General features: G+C 42.4%; 3 protein-coding genes across 3 annotated transcripts in view; 1 reads left to right on the forward strand and 2 right to left on the reverse strand.

The window, feature by feature from the left end:
* The window catches only part of T265_13691 (hypothetical protein), a gene marked incomplete at both ends in the record, with an annotated part of 7488 nt that extends 4599 nt beyond the window's left edge, over nt 1-2889 (reverse strand). Inside the window, one exon of the mRNA XM_009170079.1 lies at nt 2797-2889. Coding sequence (XP_009168343.1) covers nt 2797-2889 — 93 coding nt within the window. The remainder of the gene's footprint in view (nt 1-2796) is intronic.
* Nucleotides 2890-10788: 7899 nt separating this feature from the next.
* T265_05134 (hypothetical protein) lies at nt 10789-19376 on the forward strand (the record flags this gene model as incomplete). Its single annotated transcript, XM_009170058.1, has 6 exons — nt 10789-10938; nt 14200-14276; nt 16649-16720; nt 16765-16881; nt 18664-19222; nt 19290-19376. 6 exons carry the CDS (start codon nt 10789-10791, stop codon nt 19374-19376), a joined length of 1062 nt encoding a protein of 353 aa, XP_009168322.1.
* T265_13692 (hypothetical protein) lies at nt 13542-17027 on the reverse strand (the record flags this gene model as incomplete). The annotated part of the gene is made up of 3 exons (XM_009170080.1): nt 13542-13864; nt 15390-15469; nt 16777-17027. Coding segments are annotated over 3 exons (654 nt in total), but the record flags the coding sequence as incomplete, so codon positions are not given.
* Nucleotides 19377-21315: the final 1939 nt, after the last annotated feature.

Genomic DNA, 21315 nt, shown 5'->3' on the forward strand with positions numbered 1-21315 from the left:
TTTGCATTCACCCTGGAACAGGTGCATTGTTCCTCACGGAATTACCCGAGTGTCCACTTCCCATACTGTGTGAAAATTTGGCGAGAATTTCTTAGGAGTACTAAATTTCTTATGAATAGCCCAGTTAAAATCCATCATTGGATGTTGAGATATGCCGAAGCGGAACAACATTAGACCCAAAGTGAATGAGAAATTTACAGGGGATTCAAAGTCGGAAAAATAATGCAATATTAATATTATTATAATATAATAATATATCTATATAATACATAATAATATATAATATAATATAATGTAACTTTGCGAATAATTTATCTTGATGGAATGCAGTCAAAACATTCGGTATCGTCTTTCTCACTGAACAACAGGTATGACAGCCGGCATGGATGAGGGCATTTGACACATCAATTCATATGTGATGCAGGAGATCATCGGACACTCGGTATCGAAGCCGATAAATCATTTATCTGGTTTCGTACGCGGCCAAATCCTAACTTTAATTTATTTTGATTCACTAACTTATACTTTCTCCCTCGTATTGCGTGACTGAGCCTCTCTTGAATTGCAGTACAGCAACATATCTCTGTATGTTTTGTCTCCACACAAAAAAAAACAAAAAAGTCAAAACAATATGTTTACAAAGAAATGCGACCTTCAAAAAATTACTCGAACCAAAAGGGATAATAGGACTTGTAAGGAAACCTTGGACCTCATCATCCAAATGGCAAGAGAGAATGATTTGAAAACATTCAACCGTGATTAATTGCTAAGCTCCGAACTATCAGTGCATCATAACAGGTTTGTTTCTGCTGGGGTTTGAATAGTAAACATCTTGGATTTATTACTCAAACTGAGAAGAGATAACGGTTTCAACTTCTTGTATAACCTAGAAACTGAATTGTCCCGTGTTTACTGTAGTTTACTGCGTGAAAAAAATAGATTGGGAAGGTCTTGAAAGGAACAAAAACTATATCAGACCACGTGGTTCCACCTGGAGTGAGGTGAGCTATGACATGTTTGAGAACGGTGAATTATTGTAGCAACGGCGCTGATTTCAAACGGATTCACCGATCATACGAGTGCAGATAAGTTTAGATTTCCTGATTAGGATTAGTGTCGAAGATTTTTGAAAGAATGGACACTGGATTAGGCAAAAGTGGAAATCGTTTAAGAGTCCCGTTCTGCCATTCTGGGTGCTGTGAAGAATGAGTGGAAAGAGCAGGGCTTCCACCTTACCGCTTGACTAACGTCATTTCTAGCCTCGTTATGTTCCGTAAGATTTGTATTCGGTTGGGGTGTGTGTGTGGTATCTGCTCAAAGTCGATGAATATAACCAGTTTGTTCCACTTTCCATTGGTAAAAGGATAGAATTAATTGGAAAGGTTCACGGCAGGGTCACCGATATGTACATGAAATAATCACCAAGAAAATGAGGGAGTTGTCCTATCATATCGCATCTATCCGCCCACTGCCGGGAGGCTAAATATAGACATCCGGCGTGTCTGAAACGTCAGCACGGCAAACATATATGGTGGGTGTGAGAAGTGTGGAAATTGGACTGAAGGTGAGAAACTAAGTGTAACACGTTACTACGGGGCATGTAAATAAGTAGATACAGATGGAAAAATTTTGACAATTTCCGTTTTCAAAGGAGATGGGAGCACAGGGTTGTCAGGAAATATTATCCACCTAGATTTAAAAGCACATCAAAACCTAGTTTAGTATTCTTGCCCAACAGGAATTTGAAAAAGACGCTGAGTCGGAACGGAAATATCAGAAAGCATTTCCGTTGTTGTAAGGTTGGAAGCGACATCAGTACTTACCTTGTCGAAGCAACTGCCTCAAATTTGTAACTAATCACGTGACTAATGTTATTTTGCTTTTGTAGGTAGGCAAAATTTGCAAAAAAAATCCGTGACCACAAAATGCTCACACTACCCGCAATAATAATAAGTTTGTGTGTAGAAGTTGACAAATATCCCTCGTTACTTAGACACTTTGAGGATAAATACAAGTATCAAACCTCAAATTCATGGGGTATTACTTTTTCAGCCCAACAAATGCACGAAGATACGGTTGATCAGTGGTCTTGAAACTCACACCTTTTTGGAACATCTTTGGGGGTTATCCGCGGTGTAGCAAAGCAATCACACTAGTGAAAAGAAAAAGGCCTTCGCTGCGGAGTTAATCGTCAGAAAATACCAACTGACCAGGTACAGATTACTGGACAGAAAGCAAAACTCTCATATGCATCTTAATTACAAAAACTGAACATCCATCTTCTCTTGCACGCGTCTTCCTGAACTATCCTAGATAAATTATTGAGTTTTGCTCAAGTCCAAGCAAATGCTTCAAAGCGGGTCCACAAATCCGCAATAGATTTCCCTTTTCAAGCGAATTTACAAGAAAAAATCTACTACTCACATGCTTCCCCCATCAGTAGTATCACCGTTACGCTAGTTTATCCGTTTATACGACTTTTATTATCGAGTCGAATTGATTTTTTCGATTGTTTTTAAATGTACATAAATGTGCATTTGATTGGCTTTCCAAAGCCCCCCCCCCACTGGCCAGGCTTGCTTCTGAGACCGCGCAGACTGATTTATGAGACTGCACATAGAATACCGAAGTTCGCTAACGAATATACCCCACCTCCTGAGTTAAAAACGATCAAATTGGGTTGATTTAAGAGTGTGCGCCCGGGGATGAAGTTGTTGCGCCAACGATTCGATCAATGAAAAGACATTGTGCAAGAATGGGCGGAAATGGTCGATATGATGGAATTGGTGGACTAACCTGGATGCTTTCAAAGGAGTGACTCATCATTGCGATTAGCATATTGACCAACACAATGATGATGATCCCGTGGTAAACAGCAAAAAGCAACATGCCCACACCATCGACAATTTTTGTGGAATCGGCTTTGTCGATATCCTCAATGGTGTGCGGGACTCCACCATCACCTGGTAATACATCTGCCAAGGAACAATGAGGGGGAAAATGCCAAAACTTTGGTGAAGCATGGTTTTGAAAATGGAATTTGGCAAACTTGCACGGCTTTTCAATTGTTTAACAAAAACATTATCTATTCATCAGGGTCGGAACTGAGAGGTTGCATGATCATGGCTGAAACACCGGTGAAAGGAGAAACCGAGGATGAATTCCTGATTAAAACTTGAAAATATACACAATGACTTTGTCAAAATCAATGGATTACTTGGTCAACGATTCGCTCTTGAAGCTGATTCGACAAACGCCACACCAAAAGTAAAATATTATTTTCAGAATGCGCCCAATCAACCGAAGTGAAGTGAACTCAATGAACTTTTCGGGCTTCCCACAAAGCAGACTGTTTGATGATAACAGAAAAAACGATTGCCCGAAATGCACACACGAAATGCACAAACCTAGTATCGCCGATAACGAATGAACGTCTACCAAGTTTCCAAGGATTCAATACGTTTCCTTGAATGGCTTCTTTACAAAAAAATCTCTCAGTTATTCAAAACCGCATTTGGCAGTGGCCGGACCATGTCACAGTCTCAGCATTACTTGTGGTAACTTCGAAAGCTGGAGTGTGACTACGGAAACCGGCTTCATCCTCGAGTTTTAGACCCCACAAGTTCCATGTTTTCGAAGACTACAGAGGAATAAAATAGCTTGAGAGATGCTAGATATAGTCATCATTCGCAAATTGCATCTCCAACTTGTGAGCCTAGATTGGTTTTCACGGACAGTAAGAAATCCTGGTTGGTAGTCATCAAGTCAAATACAGAATCGGCTCTAAAGGTGTATCCGTGTCAACGGCAATATGGACACTTCTGGGTGAAAAACAACTAGGATCGATTTGAGAATCAGTCAAATATTCAAAGCCAGTAAATAGCTCTGGACGTTTCGGTCACATAGCTGGAATGACGAGGTGTTACCTGGGCGTTGCTCCTGCGCCCGCTTCAACTCTGTATTATCGATGTGTTTGTACAGTCAGAATAGTTTGGTTTACAGTCTCGTTTCTGTGCGTATCTTTGGCTCTTCCACTTGTGAGATGTTCACCAATTCATCAATAATGCTAACCCTACCGAGAGGATGAAATCTCTGTTGAACAGTACGAAATCATAAACTATGACCGAAGCCTGGCTGATTTCTAGCAGCCAGAATGTAGCTGAAAATATTTTTCCGTTCTTGTGGGGGCCGGTGACTTTTTCAATCTGGAAGTCAGATACTGAATTTCACTCAGTTAGAGGTTTACGATGCACATGGTAGGACAAGCAGTCTAATGCCTATTTTGTTTTACAATCAGTTTCAAAAATAAATGCACGTACGGATTGCGACACTTTTTAAATGCTGGCGGAATCAGTCTCCAGTTAGAACGACAGCAGTCCAAAAAATCTAACCTTTGCTGGTACCTCATTCTGAAAGAGATTAGCTCTTAGATCAAAACCAACCTAGCCGGCTTTCTAGCAACCCATTTTTTTCGATTTTACTTGCTTAACGGTATCGACAAACGTGAAGGTTTTGGTACTGGCTTTTCCCATCTCTCGCCCTTCAAACGTTCCGCAGACAACGGATTATGCATTAGCGCAACTTATGACACGTATTTCAAGAAAGACGTAACTCAAAGGTGGAAATTCTAAAACCTGTTGTAACAGAGGTTATATCAGCTTATTTTGTAAGCGCTGACTTACTAAATGCGAAATGTAAACTGTATGCAGCTGAAAACTTGGTCGATTTAAATGAAGGCACTGAACAGACGAAAGTCTTTTTGATTAGACATCCATTTATCCCGTTCAGCATAGTAGCCTAAGTAAACTATGTGAAACAATCTCCAATGAGAGAAAGGTTCAAATCTGTCTGTCTAGCTCCGTCTGCTCACTTTAGAACAAAATGTAACCCTAAATGTACCAAACCATTTTTGTGTGCTATTCCCAACGACAGATTAAAGGCTCAAATAAAAGCTAAGTTGGTGGATTTATCTCAGCTGGGTTTCCCTTACGTAGTCACCTTGGACTCAAAGTATGTATGACGAGGAAGCCATACCGCAGTCGTGTAATTATTAAAGGACATTTTATTAGTACTTCTTGCTTGTGTGAAAGTGAAACACAGATTGTTTGGCTATATTGTGGCTGCAGGTGAACCAGCCCTAAGTGCTGGTGGAACACAGTTACCCGTTTGCAAGGCAGCTGAACTCTTCCTAGTCCCTTCCAGGACAGCTGTGCCCATCCGCGGCAGATTTATCACGTTTACTACACACTCATGAAGGAAACTACTCGAAACTACTCATCGACAGCCCACGACCGGTTTCACCTATTTGTGGCTAATCAGGTAGGCGCAGTCCCCGAGTTTTCACCAAGCTTATGATCTACCTGAACCCAAATTGCACTGTTTTCGAGAAATGCGCTCATTTGCAAATCAATTTGGTTTTCACGGGAGACTCAATTGAATCCCTCGTTTATGATATTCCACAGCTAAATGTGCTGCACACAGGCCGCCTCATGATTCATTTGGCACAATATTCGAGATATCCAGATATATTACACATTATCTGTGTACTTGCCACCTGGCTAGTCAAATTTTTAATGGGCCCCAGAATGAATCGAATGTATTGGGGCAACTTTCGCTTATGCTTGTCTACCAACTTAAACGGAGAGAAGCCGCGCGCAATGCCCGTAACTGTCCGCCACACAACCTATTCCGCCATATCCAGGTATTGTAAGCTCAGAGAGGAATTCAATGCGGTTGCGACTACGATAGAAATCGAGGCGCTGTGGAATGGAATAACACGTGGAGAGTCAAATAAATAGGCAGAAAAAAGTTAGCAGTTAACAGGTCCTTGGGAACTAGCAAGATTCAGAATGCTTTCCCAACTTTTGTCTATAATCAACTAGACGACCAGGTTGATTATTTCAACCAAAATGCAGCTATTTTTATTGCAATTGTGTGATAGAACCGCGGATTATGAAGACAAATCAAACATCCCGTGAAATGCAAATGTACCTGGGTGGATTCAAGCTCAGCCTCTTCTTAGCCAGTTTCATCCAGTCATTTGAACCTAACCGGTAGGACAAAATGGCCTGAAACAGCTGTAATAATTTGCTAACAATATGTAATATGAGTTTGTCCCAAACAAGGGGATGTCGCCCACCTGTTACTGAGCCCTAGTAAAGGAGATCGGGCGGTTTTATCAGTTCTAAGAGTAGTATGTTCCCTTAAAAATTACTATCATCTCTCCAAAACATTTTGCTGGCCGTGAATGTGATAGCCTCACAAGTGGTAAGCTGTCAGTCCACGAAAGGCTCGAAAACTGTAGAAAACCAGTCGTCCCATTGCTGCTCGCAATATCCGGACCTCGGAGAAACAAACGAGATCCGGACTGGATGGGAGCCAACATTACCAACACAGGTTACCCTAAATCACTCCAATCCAGAAGCTCCCTTAACTTGCGATGTCCGTTCGATTATTTTGATACTGACGTTATTTTAAACACGAATTCTCAGGTAGTAAACTTAATCTTTCCTCTGCGCTTCTGTAAAAGCTTACAAGTGTACGTGCAAAAATTGGTACCCGACAATGCACTTCGATTATCCCTGAAGGAACCCTGAAGGACCAATAAATCTTGCAATCGACGACAACCCTATCGACACAGGCTATGCAGGACAAACGGAATCTACAGAACCCTGAAGACCAATAAATCTTGCAATCCACGACAACCCTATCGACACAGGCTACGCAGGACAAACGGAATCTACAGACAATTGGAAAAAAGACAATCTCCGTAGTTCATGCCGGGAAAATGAGGCAGCATTTACCGGTTCGTAGCCGTTTGCTAGTCTGGGGTTGTGGATAATTCTACGTGTCTCACCAATAGCGTTATCTGTGATAAATCTGTAGAGGTCACTCATCAGATCACGTCTCAAAAACACTCAAACCACGTGACAATTCCTGTCCCACTTGCAACCTTAGCCGACCACGTGTACACTACAAATTCTCATCCATTTTTGTTTACGTGGCTACCAACTGCGTCACGTGCCAAACTTATGAACCCCACTACATCAGGTCAAGTTGTATTCATGTTCGTGCAAGCATCAAGCACGAAGGGACACCCCTCTCTTCACACTGCACACAATGCACAGGCATACAATTCGCTCCAACACACACACACAGGACGGGAAGTCAATCGAGCTCCACAAGGCTCCACGGACGACCGCAGAACACGTGTAGCAGCTATACTGCAGAGAGGACACGTCCCGCGTCGGGAACTTCACTCTGGAACTCAACAGTTGTCCTCAAACGATAAGTCATATTTTGGCTTATTCCACTTTTCGCATCGTGTCAATTTGATCAATACTATCAATACTAACAATACTATTGTATTTACCATCACCATTCTGATAAAACGGAAATTTGTTAGTGCTTGTTACCTTCTGATAATCAACTTAATTACGTCACAACTAGAGCACTAACAAATCTCTATCAAGTGGGTTACTCTGACCGGATTTACAAGCTCGAATCATGTTCGCAAGTGGAAATCATCGGCGTGCTCCAAAAGAAATATCGCGGCTCACATGTTCCGGGTTTCAGTAAGGTTATGTTGTTGGGCGTTGACGACATGTGGCCTGTGTGGGCGAAGGATCCGATGTGTATACGAGTATTCAGATGTGCAACCGAAAGTTTTAGAGGAGTTGTACCAAAGTGAAGTTCCTTTTCCTGAAATCCGTCGAGAACTCTTTACGAAGAATCTCCGCATGTTCAGTTTAACTTATAATGTGGTCGGTTGTTCAGGTATACCGTGACAACTTTTACACGTGATAATGAGTCTCTGCAACACTGCATTTCAGCTCAACCACTTCTGATGGGCCGTTTTCTGTCATGACTTGATTCACCTACGACTGAACTATTTAGCCTAGATCACCTCTCATAATTCTGGTTCTACTTCTAATCTTTGACGTCTACCTAAATTCGTTGATTGGGCAATCGTTTGGGCACATTCTTCCAGCCTCTAACTACTGAATTGTTGCTCGTCACCGACAAATAGCCAAGTTCCCCCCCCTCCAGCAAGCAATCCGCAAGGACATTTGGACAAGCGATATGGTGCGATGACTCTTCAATCTCGTGTCCCGGTCCCGCCACAGTGAAAATTTTGTCATTCACATAGGGATTTCTTGTTAAGTGTTACACGGTAGTTTTGAAATCTTTCGTCCCTTGCCAATCAATGACCAATTATACCGCCTGGTCACACATGACTTCGTACGGATGTAGGTAAATATTGGCCATGCATATCTGCACTACCCACAAAAATCTAGGGGTGATGATAAATCACACAACGTCTGGTGCCATCAAAAGCCGAAGTAAACTGTTATCCTACTTCTGACAACAGGATAGTCCAAGTCTTTGAATCGGGCCTATGACTCTAATTTGATCTGCTTAATTCAGGAAACGTTTATTCCGTTTTTTATTCGAATAAAGCAGCTCTAAAAGGTACATTCCTGACCCATGTATAATGACTGCGCGAGTGTCCCAACTTTGCTGGCTCTTTACTGACTACAACCTATACTTTCCCCCTGCCGTTCACCCAATCAGCAGCAATCTGGATGAATCGGTTACGGTCACGCAAATGTTTCACTGTCGTGGCGTTGTTTATCAGTTTGCAAGCGCGCACTACCCACAAAAATCTAGGGGTGATGATAAGAAATCGTATTGGTTGCAGTTTCAAACCGACGGTTATGACTGAGAGAGCAAAATAAAAGAACCAGGCGTCGACAACTAAACCTAGAAATTCAGAATAGCGCGTCATATATGAAATTAATGAACTTTTTGAGTTTGTATGAGTACCCACAGGGCACAAACATGTTAGCGTACAAATGACCCCGTAACCACTCTTTGCCCAGATGCGTGTCCCTTCTTTAGATCACGAATTTAGCACCTAAACGAATGGAAATGAAGAATGCTCACTTGACTTTTTATTCTTTTCCTCGATGTTTGTCTTACAAGTTTCCCCATTTGAAGTTTCCATCTACATAATTACACTCCATCATATGTAGGTCGATGGATTTTCAGCAACCTTATGAGTAGTATATTACAAATGTAGGTTCCAAGGACATAAGTGAACTCAAAGTAGTATTTGTGGGCCCACTATAGGGCATGGTAAATCAGTGGGTTCACAGGCAGTACAGCGAGTAAACTGAAGTCCTTACAGCATTTGTATGTCAGGTGGACTTCAGTGCAATCAAGTAGACAAAAAATATGTGGTCGTGTGTGTGACGCGCATCGAACAGGACGAAAAGGTAACAAGCCTGTGAACTAAACACTGTGGCCACAAATAGTGAGGAGCTTTGAATGCAAACTGAATGTCAGATGAACTGAAATGTGTCAAGTAGAGGAATGAAGCAGTGTACACAAATCACCCTGTCGCAAGAAAGCCATGTCATCTGGTGCATAATTTCCAGAAACCAATATGAGATTGATCAACCGGATGAAAGTGCATTTTCACTAAAATATCACAATTTCCCTTCGTATGACGTATGCAGGACGCATAAAGCCATATGCATAAAGCCTAGTTGGCACGCATATTTTGTATAAGCGTGTGGGAAACTAGACTGTTTTCTGTAAAAAAAAACTCTCCCATATTCCAAAAGTGCAAACTTTTTGAGTTGCGAACGATACGTATGGAAAGAATATGTAATGCGTCACCTTCCGGAAAACTGTCTGGCTTTGGAATGTGGATGACCAATTTCATAACATGTGCACGAGTTCGGTGGCTACTCAACCACTCGATCAAATGGAAACTCAGTCAATATTGGACAGTAATTTCTCTGTTGAGGATATTTAAACTTTTCGCCACATGTCTCTCTCCACGGTGGTTTGTATGGTTTGGATAGAGAATTTGAGCTAAAATTCATCAGTTGAGACCAATATTGACCAGTGTCATGTATTTTCAATGAATTCCGTGACAAGTGATTCAATATTGTTTTGCGCTCCGCCACGGTAGAGAGAAAGAGCACCTTTTTAGCTATTCTCCACAACGAGAGCGACAATTATCCACACGCGGCCGATCAAGATGGAAATAAGTATTTAAGTAATATGTCTGCTGTCTTCACGGTTCGACAGAACTTGAAAATGGACTTACCTAATGCGTTATATACCACGTAGTTTTTTTTATTTCAATTTACACATCTTCAGGCATAGAAAAGAAGCTGAAGAGCAAAATATCTCATCTAAATTCCCGGGTTGACTGTTACTATTTGTCACGTGGTTACCTTATTGCGAAATATGCTTCATAGTTAGGAGATTTTTGCGCAAAAATGCAAAACAACTTTACATTTTTATTTCTGAACTGAAGTTGGGTTCTAGTGACCATGAGTGTGACCCTGTGGATGAATACTTAACCGTTCTCAATAGACGTGATAAACTGCAGTCAGGAAATAGTAGACAAAGATACATTCAGTTCATGGGGCCAAAACACGTCGTTTACTAAATGTTTATTGAAGGATCGCGGGCATAGCCCGGTCAATAATTAGAGTGCAGTTGTGCTACAGAGTTACCAAACGACTGAATGAAATAGATAGAGTTACTGCACTACTGATAAGGTTGCTGAAAATATTTCGGTTTCACCCTTCTTGGGGCCGGCTCATCAAGTAGGCGAATTCCCCGAGTTTCCGTCAACCTTATGTTCTACTTGAAACCAAATTGCACGAAACTAGCGAAATACACTGATTTACAAACAAATTTGGTTTTGCGAGAGACTCACGAGGATTTCAGCTGAATCTCTCGTTTGTGATGACTCCAGACAATTGAATGCGCTGCACCATACCACCTCATGTTTCCGTTGCTATGATATTCGACTTATCGCGATACATGTATATTCGTAATACACTACTCATAAGGTTGTTGAAAATTCTCCGACAGCCCACTTTTTCCGATAAATACTTAACAGCTGAGGGGCAAGTGTGTTCTCATTGATGACGGACCCGACCCACTTAGTCCATATGTACTTTATTAATCGTATCCATGCACAATAAATTTCCAATGGTTAGCTTCGCCAGCGTCATTAGTGTGCTCTTTTTTCAACTAGTGTGTCAAGCCGAAGGTTGATGTCACTCCTGGTAGCGGGATGGTGTTGCTCTTCGTGATCCGTATTTGCCTTGATCGAAATCGCTTGCACACTCACTTGGGCACTAATTCGAGCAATATCACTTATTCAGACTCTCTTACATGTACCCTATCGCTGTGGTTAATTATCAAAGGCGTAGACGAACCTCAAGAAAGATTAACTACTGCATCGGAATGGACGGTCTCATTTCTGTGGGAGTTCAAACATTTACCGCGAAGCAGTTGTAAGCATTTTTTGTCAAAAAGTCTCCCAACATCCACACAGATTTCTATTTTTCTCTTTCAGTAATGCATTAACCGGGTAATTCAAACAAATCACACAGGCGGCAAAAGATTCGTTCTGCATTGGGCGCCACTTTTTAACCAGAATTGTAGCTGATTCTACCCCACTGTGTTCTCTCAATGTGCGTAAACAATTGCTAAAACTCAGGTCACAAATTTCAGACTCTGAAATTCCAATCCTAGTGAATGTCAAAAACATGATTCTGTTTTATTGCAATACGCCCACGACTGCCACATAAGACAGTTGAACAACCAGGAAAAATTACCTGAAGTTTCCGTAGTCCCTTAGTCTCCGGCTGTCAGGCTGTTCATTATGTATGCATTTCGAATGGGAAACCTACTAATTTCATTCGAACGGGTTACGCTACAGTCTCGTCAAATAACGATCCCTCCGAGCTGACAGTACTTAGTTGATATGTGTTCCCACTCGTAACTTTTACACACTTTGTAGATCAAACGGACAGTCAATGACTACCTATGCCTATTCAAACCGGCGAGCTGGATGGTATTGATTTTTCCCGATATGAGTACAGTTTTCAGTTATTAAAAAGACTCAAGTTGCGTGTGCGGTAAGTAAGAAGCTTGACGCAGCACTTTGAAACGATGGGGAAATTTCGAAACACGAAACGAGCATATAAAATGCACAACCGCTTCAGGCAAGGGGAAAGACATCACACAACGCTCACCACACATCCAAAGGAGTGAAGTCAATATGTTGTTTTCCCCTCCGAGAAACAGCATTTAAATGTTATGATGAGCAAATAGACCACCAAGTAGTTATTCAATGAATCTCTCCAAAGGCGAGAGACCGAGGAACCATCCACCCACTTGCAATATGCAAATTCATAGTAAAACTCGATTTCTCATGGTGGTTCACCGCTCATCAAAACATCTACTCTGAACAGAACGTCGGCCACAAAACGTCAAGATATTTGATTGGTACGACGGGCACGGTATCTTCAGTACCAGCCTATCTTTCAAAGCTGGCACGCCTCAAGTATTAGGTAATTCATCTTGTCATAAAGGAAACTATTCACAAGGTTGCTGAAAACTCTTAGACAGCCCTCGACTAGTTTCACCCTTTTTGGGACTGATCAGATGGGCACAGTCCTTGAGTTTCCGTCAACCTTATGTTGAAGAATATCATAAGCGAAATCATGAAGCGGTTTGTGTGCAGCACATTCAGTTGCAGAATATCATAAACGAGAGATTCATTTGAGTCTCTCATGAAAAAAAGACTGATTTGTAAATGAGTGTATTTGTCGAAAAAATTCATCTTCCATATAACCACATTTGTCGTGAAGTTGACGATAAATGTTTCCGCAGTTTGGATTACACATTTTTTAAACACTGGCCGCTCTTTTTTGTCTTTTGTGATTGACATCTGGTCATATTAGTTGATTAAAAGATCCACACCTAATTAGAAGTGGAATCTAATAACCCAACTTGTGACAGTTTTTTTGCTTCAGAATAGCGTCCACATTTCATCCGGTTTCAATGACTGCTTTCATGTCGGAAATGTGGAACCTTTTTCGCAGTGGCCCAGTTCAGCCTCGTTTCCCTAGACCCAAAGTACCGAGTTGATAGGGCAAGGACACGTTTGTTTTTAAATAAATGGGCAAAATGTCAAACCTCCTAGAACCCCCGGAAAAGTCTAGGGATTTGATCCCAACTCCAAGCTGACGACAGGACATCCTGTTTCTCACTGGCTATGGGGAGTCAGAACATAAAGAAGCGAAGTTTAACTCTACAGGTGACCGCAAGTGCGTGATGACATTGGCCAGTGAACTCCACTAAGGGGTGTCGCAAGCCTGGGTCACAAGATCCTATTTTCTAGGGAACGTTCCGAACCGTTATTTTTACTCCACCTACTCTATTGTTCAAGGACTAGTTTCATCGTTCTCAGGATAGAAATTTAGTTTAATTTTATCCAACTTTTCTCAAACCTCGGCAATCAATCAACCTGTGAACAACAATACTGGAGAATAGTTTGTTTTCTGCTCGTAGCACTCTGATCCGACAAGGACTTTCACACAAAAACTTTCTGAGGACCAAACACACCAACAAGTCATCCTATTTTGCAGATTCAAAACGGCTTTTTGTGGAATCGCCAAATTATTCAGTGGGGCTTGTGAAATTAATGGAAAGGTGTAAGGTTAAAACGGACCTAGCCAGGTGTGTTTTAACTGTGAGGAGATTGATGCTTGTGAGTTATGGTGAAGATACTTCCACCCATTCTCATCGGATCGGGGAATTCCGATAAGATAAATGAGCCCAGCTGCCTGTTGAACGGGGTAAGCTGAATGGCTCGGCGTCAGGCCATGTGGTACTGATGAAAAGCTGATTGACAAGCTAGGGTGCACAAGAAGTATCATTACTTCGGGCTCTCCGCATGATAGCCACTTGATCCGGATAAGCCCAGGACCTGTTCGCAGTTGATAGCCTCCAAGTAACACGTTAGAAAATGATGCCGTTAGGCCTGCAACTGAAGAAGTCGCAATGAAGAAGCGATACTTTACGTCCTATCGTCTGAAGCCGCTTTTTTGGACTCATTCGTCCAATTCAAGCGTTCACACCACCTACCAAGATAAGTTATATCCTTCCCTCGGATATAAGCAAATGACAAAATTTGTCTTATTCAAGGTGGGAACTACAGTGTGCAGAGACGCATACTGATGGAGAAGACAAACACGCACGATTAACCATATCCGACTGCGTTTGTCCAATTTAAGTCAAGTGATTCTACAGCTTCGGGCGACTGTTCGTGGGACCTACATGGGATCATATATCTGGCATTTTTTTCAAGTTTTTCAGTCTATTTTTCTGACAAAACCAGATGAAACGATTACATGGACCGGTGTACCGGTTGAAGTGTTTGGAGGGTTGGCGATGTGAGAGCTTCCAAGTCAGACTAAACACTATGGTCGCCCAGAAAATGGGCAAAACTCAATAGTCAAACCCATCTAGCTGTGTAGGGCATATGGATTAATGTGCAGACATTTCACACGAGCCCTGCACTTAGCCTCGCCAAGCTCTGTGGTTGACTTGTTGGTTTGGTTGGTGGGCATCTAATCAGCGGTCAGACTGTCCTGTTTTCAGACAGATCTCAACCAGACTGTTTACTTTCTCAGAAGCAGCGGTTCTGCTTCTATAAATCTGGGCACATTTTTTGTCTGGAAATCATTTTACTACTTTCACGCTTCCAACCCCAAAGCAGACTTGATCTATGTTTGCTTACGTAAATAAAGTATGCTTCTTCAAGTCTTTCAATTGTGTGATTAAACCTGAAGTTTCTGGGCGGTGCAGTCCGCCGGGTCACTTAAGTCTGATAACCATGTAACGCGACAGGTTATCTTAAACTCAACACCAACGTATGAAGAAATAATAGGTCTAGCTTCTTCATTTCATGACTGAAGGAGCAACAGAGGTCACAAAAATCCACATACTAGTTTCATCAAACCTCAGTTTGAATGACAATAACAGTGTGCATTGATTTTTGGCAACCAGCGACTGATCAAGCACATCCAAATGTGTGCTGGTCGTACACAAACGATATCCTTTCACGGGGCCGTCCTTATAACCATTTCGGTGCCAGATGTGCTCCTTTCCAGTACACAAACGATGCTTTTTAGTTTACTCTACGTACGTATGGTGGTGGGTTTGAATGAAACCAGTCAATTCCATATTCATCGTTCAACCGGACGTACGGTCTGTTTTTTTTTACACGTCACGCTTAACATCCACTCGCTATCATGGTGTGATCCGACAAATTTTCGAAATGCAGGCCTCCCACCATATAGGTAGCACCTGTTATCAACATCTTATAATCTACACCCATTTTTCTGTCCGAAGGAAATGCCGATAGAAAAAGAGGGTGATGTGGGTGGACACTGATAAAAAATCTGTACATTTGTCAGATTGCTAGACGTTGATTTTCAGGAGTAAGTCCAAACAATCAGATTAGTCTAGCGCAGTACGAAATATCCTTTGGTGTAAGAACATACCGGGCTTCTTGATCGGAAGATTTGTGATACTGATTTGCGAAAACATGGACCAGAACAAACTTTTGAGCGTTTGTGATAATCTGGAATGGAGAAAGGTGGATATGTTTCAAAATACACGCATCAAGATGATGGATTCATCGCTATAGTAAAAGAAATTCTGCTTTGGGCTGAAGAATTTCGGATTGAAATTTATAGACAGCCACATAAAGAGAGCTTTCTAGTCAGGAGTTTATGGGAAGTGACCAAGCATGTGGATTCGTTCAACTGTCTTTTTACAATCAGTTTGCTGTGGCAACAGTCATCTGTCAGTAACTTCGTCTGGAATGTAATGGCAGCTACTTTGATCGATGCTTCCTAGAGGTTCCTCTGTCTGAAATTAATCCATGCTTTCTGTCAAAGACGTTTCTTACGGTGCAGCCATTGTTCTCATTCAACTTGCCTTCAACAGTACCATGGTAAATACTGAAATACAATGAGCTCTTTGATGGATGTCTTCCATGGTTTTGGTCCCAATATGTGTTCCTTAATGTGCCTTTCGCACCCATCTTTCGTCATCATTAGAAGTGTTAATCTGTATGTTAGTCTTACGGGTACACCAGTACACACAAATGTGTGATTATGACAGTAGCCTAGTGCACTTTGGAACCTTATTTTTCATCTCCGTTGTCTCTCCATAGCCCCCGTTATCGTCATCGGTACTGGAAGCAATATTTGGTCGGCATCCTGAACAGACCTATCAATCCATAATGACTGATCCAGTAGATGTCTAGGCACGTGTAAGCTGCCAGTGTAAGCCTAATCGAATAATATGGGCAGGCAAGCCTATAGAGGCGTCCTCAGTGCCATGAGCCGGCCTAAGAATGACGGCGCTACACCGAGGACCAGCGCAAGGGTGTTTTACACCGAGGCGTTTATGTTATCAGTCAAGTCCTCAGAGGTGCAGCCCGATGGTGCTGTTACTCGGATAAGCTGCCATAACATTCCTTTATAGAGCGGCATTTACTGCCCCATTTAGGTGGGAGCGTTTAGTCAGACAGTCTTCTGTTGTTCGAACCACAACTGTCGCTGTCAAATCGTGTTACGACAATAGAATGGGAGGCTTCGTAGTAAATGCCCCGTATCGTTCGGGAGGGTGACCAAGCACAAAGTGCGTACCCATGGGATAGCAACGCGACAAACACACATTCGAGCATCATACCGTATTAAGATATCACCGAAGGGAAATACACCAATTTGCAACTCAATTTTGTTTTCACCAGAGACTCAACTCAAACTCTCGTTTATGATATTCTACAACTGAATGTGCTGCACACAGGCCACCTCATGATTCAGTTGGCACGATATTCGAGATATCGCATAATATATTTTCATAAAGGAAACTACTCACATTGTTGCTGAAAACTCTTCGACAGCCCACGACCGGTTTCGCCCTTCTTGAGCCCCAAGAGGGGCGAAACCGGTCGTGGGCTGTCGAAGAGTTTTCGGCAACCTTGTGAGTAGATTCCTTTGTGAAAATATATTACGATATCCCGAAAATCGTACCAACTTGAACGTGAGGCGGCCTTTACACAGCACGTTCAGTTGAAGAACATCATAAACGAGAGATTCGCTTGAGACTCTCGTAAAAACCAAATCGATCTGCAAATGAGTGTATTCGTCGTAAGAATTTGATTAGTTTTGGTACAGGTCTGTCTCTTTGTCCGCACATGTGCATCATCATAGTGGGATTTTCAGATGTTGTATGGTCACATTAGACGTGCTAAAATTTCCCCACATGAGACGCGTTCACATTCGCAACTGGTACATTTTCCGTCTTGTAGTTGCAAACGTCGGGAAATGTAATACAAACCTTTCTGCTTATCAGGGCCATGCGAAACGTTTTTAAAAATACAATCACGAGTACACGCACCACGTAAAGCTTCATCCTTGGCCAGTGATGCACAGCGATTTCATGAATTGGAATGCTGAAAATTTGTAATCAGAATCAGTTTGTTTGTTGTCGATGTTACAATACTTCGGTCTACCTGCAGATTTGTATGCTTGACTTTCTGAGAATTAACAGTTTATGGACTTCGCCTTCCAGTCACTATCTTCAGAGGTGGGTGTGTCACTTGTTTTTGGGTATTTTCGTGGTAATTCCTCTACTTCTTGTGAATATTTATCGTCAAAATACAACGTAGTGGGAGAAGTTTCTGTAATCCGACGTTTCGGTTGCCCTGGGTAGCTAATACAACATCCTGTGTCCATTCGTGCTCCATTACTGCAGAATTCTCACGTTGCCGGATGAGCGTTATGAACCTGTTGGTCGATATAAAGGTTCAAATACCGAGAGAATGAAGACAGTATTTGAAATGTGAGAGCTCAGACAGAAGGAAAAATTCAACAGATTTCAACAGGGAATAGACGCTTCCAGGAGAAGTTGTAACCAGGCCATTTCACCTGAAATGGGAGGTCAAACAAGCCTGTATGCACTCTGTTCACAATGAGATGCAACTGTCAAAGAGACGCGTGAATGTCAACCCTATCTGGAAACCACTAACAATCCGTGAAGTATTTCCGGCCACAGAGACCGTATTCTCGGAGCTTCGAGTAGAACAATCAGAAGAAACCCGATTGCTGATTTGCCTAAATCTCAAAGACTAGCGACCAATTTGAAGTGAAGTTTTGCGGGAGGAATTAGTCATTGAAGAGGGACAGGTCCATCCACATCACCAAAGCGGACAAAGGTAACCTAATGGTTGTCATGAATCGAAAAACTCTGAGGACAGAGTCGTCGTTATGAGAAGATGGAACAGCAGACAGAAAGTCCAAATCTCAACAGGATCAAAATTCAAGCTCGGTCAGACACGGTGATATTCACTTGGGCCGAAATCCATTTGGCCCGGAAGTTTCTATGGATTGACAAAAATACACAAACCAGGTAACCCTATACGTTCCATCTTGGACCATACCACTTGCACAAGTTACAGCTTATCCAAATACTTAAGCAGTTTGTTGGAACCATCCTAACAGCCAGTGGTCATGTGAATGACCGTTGATTTCGTCAGTATCCTCCAATTGACAACACCAATGACGATGAAGGAGCAGTCAGCTTAGATGTGACAGCGCTTCGTATTAGCATACCAATCAACGACTGTTTATCGTTTCTGTCCTCTATGTTGTGCGATGATACACCTCTAGCCCAGGGAACAACCTTAACACCTGTAGATATCATTATGGGTGATCAAGTGTGTCTAAGCACCACGTATTCCACCTTTCAAAACACGCTCTACAGACAGACTGACGGTGTCACTATAGTCTCTCCCGTATCACCCGACCAATTCCACCTTCAAAACACGCTCTACAGACAGACTGACGGTGTCACTATAGTCTCTCCCGTATCACCCGTAGCGGCTAATCTGTTCCCACGCAATGTTGAGACTAAGGCCTTTCGTGACTTCGCCCATCTACCACGCACCTGGCTGAGCTACACTGACGACATACTTGCGATCATACCAGCGACACAAAGCAGCAAGCCCTTCCAAACTGCTCGAATGAACAATGCAGTATCATGCAGTTCACGATTGAAACAGAGAACAAATAGAGGACCATTGGTCTCCTGGACTACATTCTTTCGGTCAACCACAAAAACCTACACCTGCAGACAGGTATTCGCCCTAGAACACTTCGCATCCACACTACGTCAAACGCGCGGTTGTTGGAGCGATGACCAAACGTATCAAGAAACTATGCTCGGAGAAGTACATACGAACGGGCGAACTGACGCGACTCAGCGAAATAAATACCACCTGAGGCTCATTACCCAACAAATGGGAAGAACGTTACTCGGAACGGTGAGACAGCAACACAAAGAAAACCGCTGACCGTTCGGGTAAAAACCCTATTGAGTTGGCACTTCAGACGCCGTTTAAAAAGTACTTCATGAGTATGATGTTAAAAGATTCTTCCGAATTGACAACACCTTACAACGGCACCCAATCGAACTGAAACACCGCAAAAACTGCGTCTACCCTGTGTAGAATGTCCACCCAAATACATGGACCAGACAGCTAGGCAACTCCATGTACGGACCATGGAACACAAACGACATGCGCGTTTTCCTCCAAGAAACCCAAAACGCGATTCATTCAACCCACTCCACGTGTTTCAGCCAAACTATCAAACCACTATCGATGGTACACGTATACTGCAAACAGGATTCGAGTCACACGGGGAACGAACGTGCACTGAGGCTCTAGAGATCAACACAGCCGAAGTGATCAACCAGAGTGATCACGCCAGCATCCTTTCCATCTGGATCGAAATACACGCACAACTTCGCAGGCATAGTAACCAGATGTCGAGCAGGGATCACAAAAATGACGCATCTCAGCCAGCACAACAACCAACGGAGACATCCTAATCAAAGTACCCAAAACGCGATTCAACCACTGCACTCCACGTGTTTCAGCCAAACTATCAAACCACTATCGATGGTACACGTATACTGCAAACAGGATTCGAGTCACACGTGGAACGAACGTGCACTGAGGCTCTAGAGATCAACACAGCCGAATTGATCAACCAGAGTGATCACGCCAGCATCCTTTCCATCTGGATCGAAACACACGCACAACTTCGCAGGCATAGTAACCAGATGTCGAGCAGGGATCACAAAAATGACGCATCTCAGCCAGCACAACAACCAACGGAGACATCCTAATCAAAGTACACACACACAATCGCGCACACAATCACACACACACACCCACGCATGCTGGCCGAGCCTGAATGCCAACTAATCACAGCAGTGCACGAATCAGATTCATTGATTCCAATCATCTCTCGCTCAAATCCAAGCGAATGTTACAAAGCGACTCCACAAATTCCGCAACAGATCTCACCTTTTCAAAAGACGCAAAGCGAAATTCCACGAACAACACATACTACTCGCGTGCCTCTCTATCAGTAGTATCACTGTTACAACGGAAGTGGGCCCAAAATCGCTGCATTTGACTCGTGATTCTACCGTGTTTTTGCTATGAAAAACTTCATATTATATACACAACAAGGTTCTCGGTCTTATTAACACTCTTCCAACCGTAACTGCTAAAACTCTGCTTCTTGTCCCTATCTTTCGTTCGTACAGGAGGGTCTCGTGGACTGCCTCATAGACCCTCTGAATAAAATCACAGATGACCTAACGCTGAGATAAATAGAAAGTCTTTCAGCTTTCGCTATGTGTTTGCAGATACCATGACATATCGTTGGTCAACACGTTACCAGTGGCTGTTGTGCCATCAATTTACGACTTCAGTGGTCCGTTCAAATTGCTCCATCCAAACAAATATGTTTTCTAGTATACGGAACACCACGAAAGAGATTAGCTTTTTGATTGTTTTGCGGACCATAGCAAACTGTATGCTGAGTTAAGAAAACCGAAGTATACCCCGCTCAGAATTAGCTTACATCCACCGAGATTTTTGGTTTCATTGTACACTGTGAGTGAGCCATCGAGCATATCACACAATGAACTTGTTCCAGTCTATTTAGGTTCACTGAGCTTTCAATACAGATCACTTTTACGTCTTCGTTCTAAAGGCATTTTGCATGTTACTTTAGGGGTTTTATATTCTACCTTTTACTTGGTAAACTTTTACTAGACTGCGGTCGCCAATTTTCTAATCGATTCCAGGCAAAATATAATACGTTTATCGATGGTGTTAGTAAGCCATCGAATTTTCCTGATATGACAGAATAAAACTGATTTGCGACTAATTTAGCCGACAAAACCGACGTTCATCATGATATACTGATGGTAAACCTGGCTTGTAATCCGATAGGCCGGTGGAGAGCCTCGCGTAATAAAAATACCGATCTATCAACTTTCTTTTTAAAGGATAAACACCGTTAAACTTGCAAGTGGCATTATCTAAAATGACGCCAG

The sequence above is a fragment of the Opisthorchis viverrini genome (genome assembly GCF_000715545.1).
Source record: "Opisthorchis viverrini unplaced genomic scaffold opera_v5_96, whole genome shotgun sequence".
NCBI lineage: Eukaryota > Metazoa > Platyhelminthes > Trematoda > Opisthorchiida > Opisthorchiidae > Opisthorchis > Opisthorchis viverrini.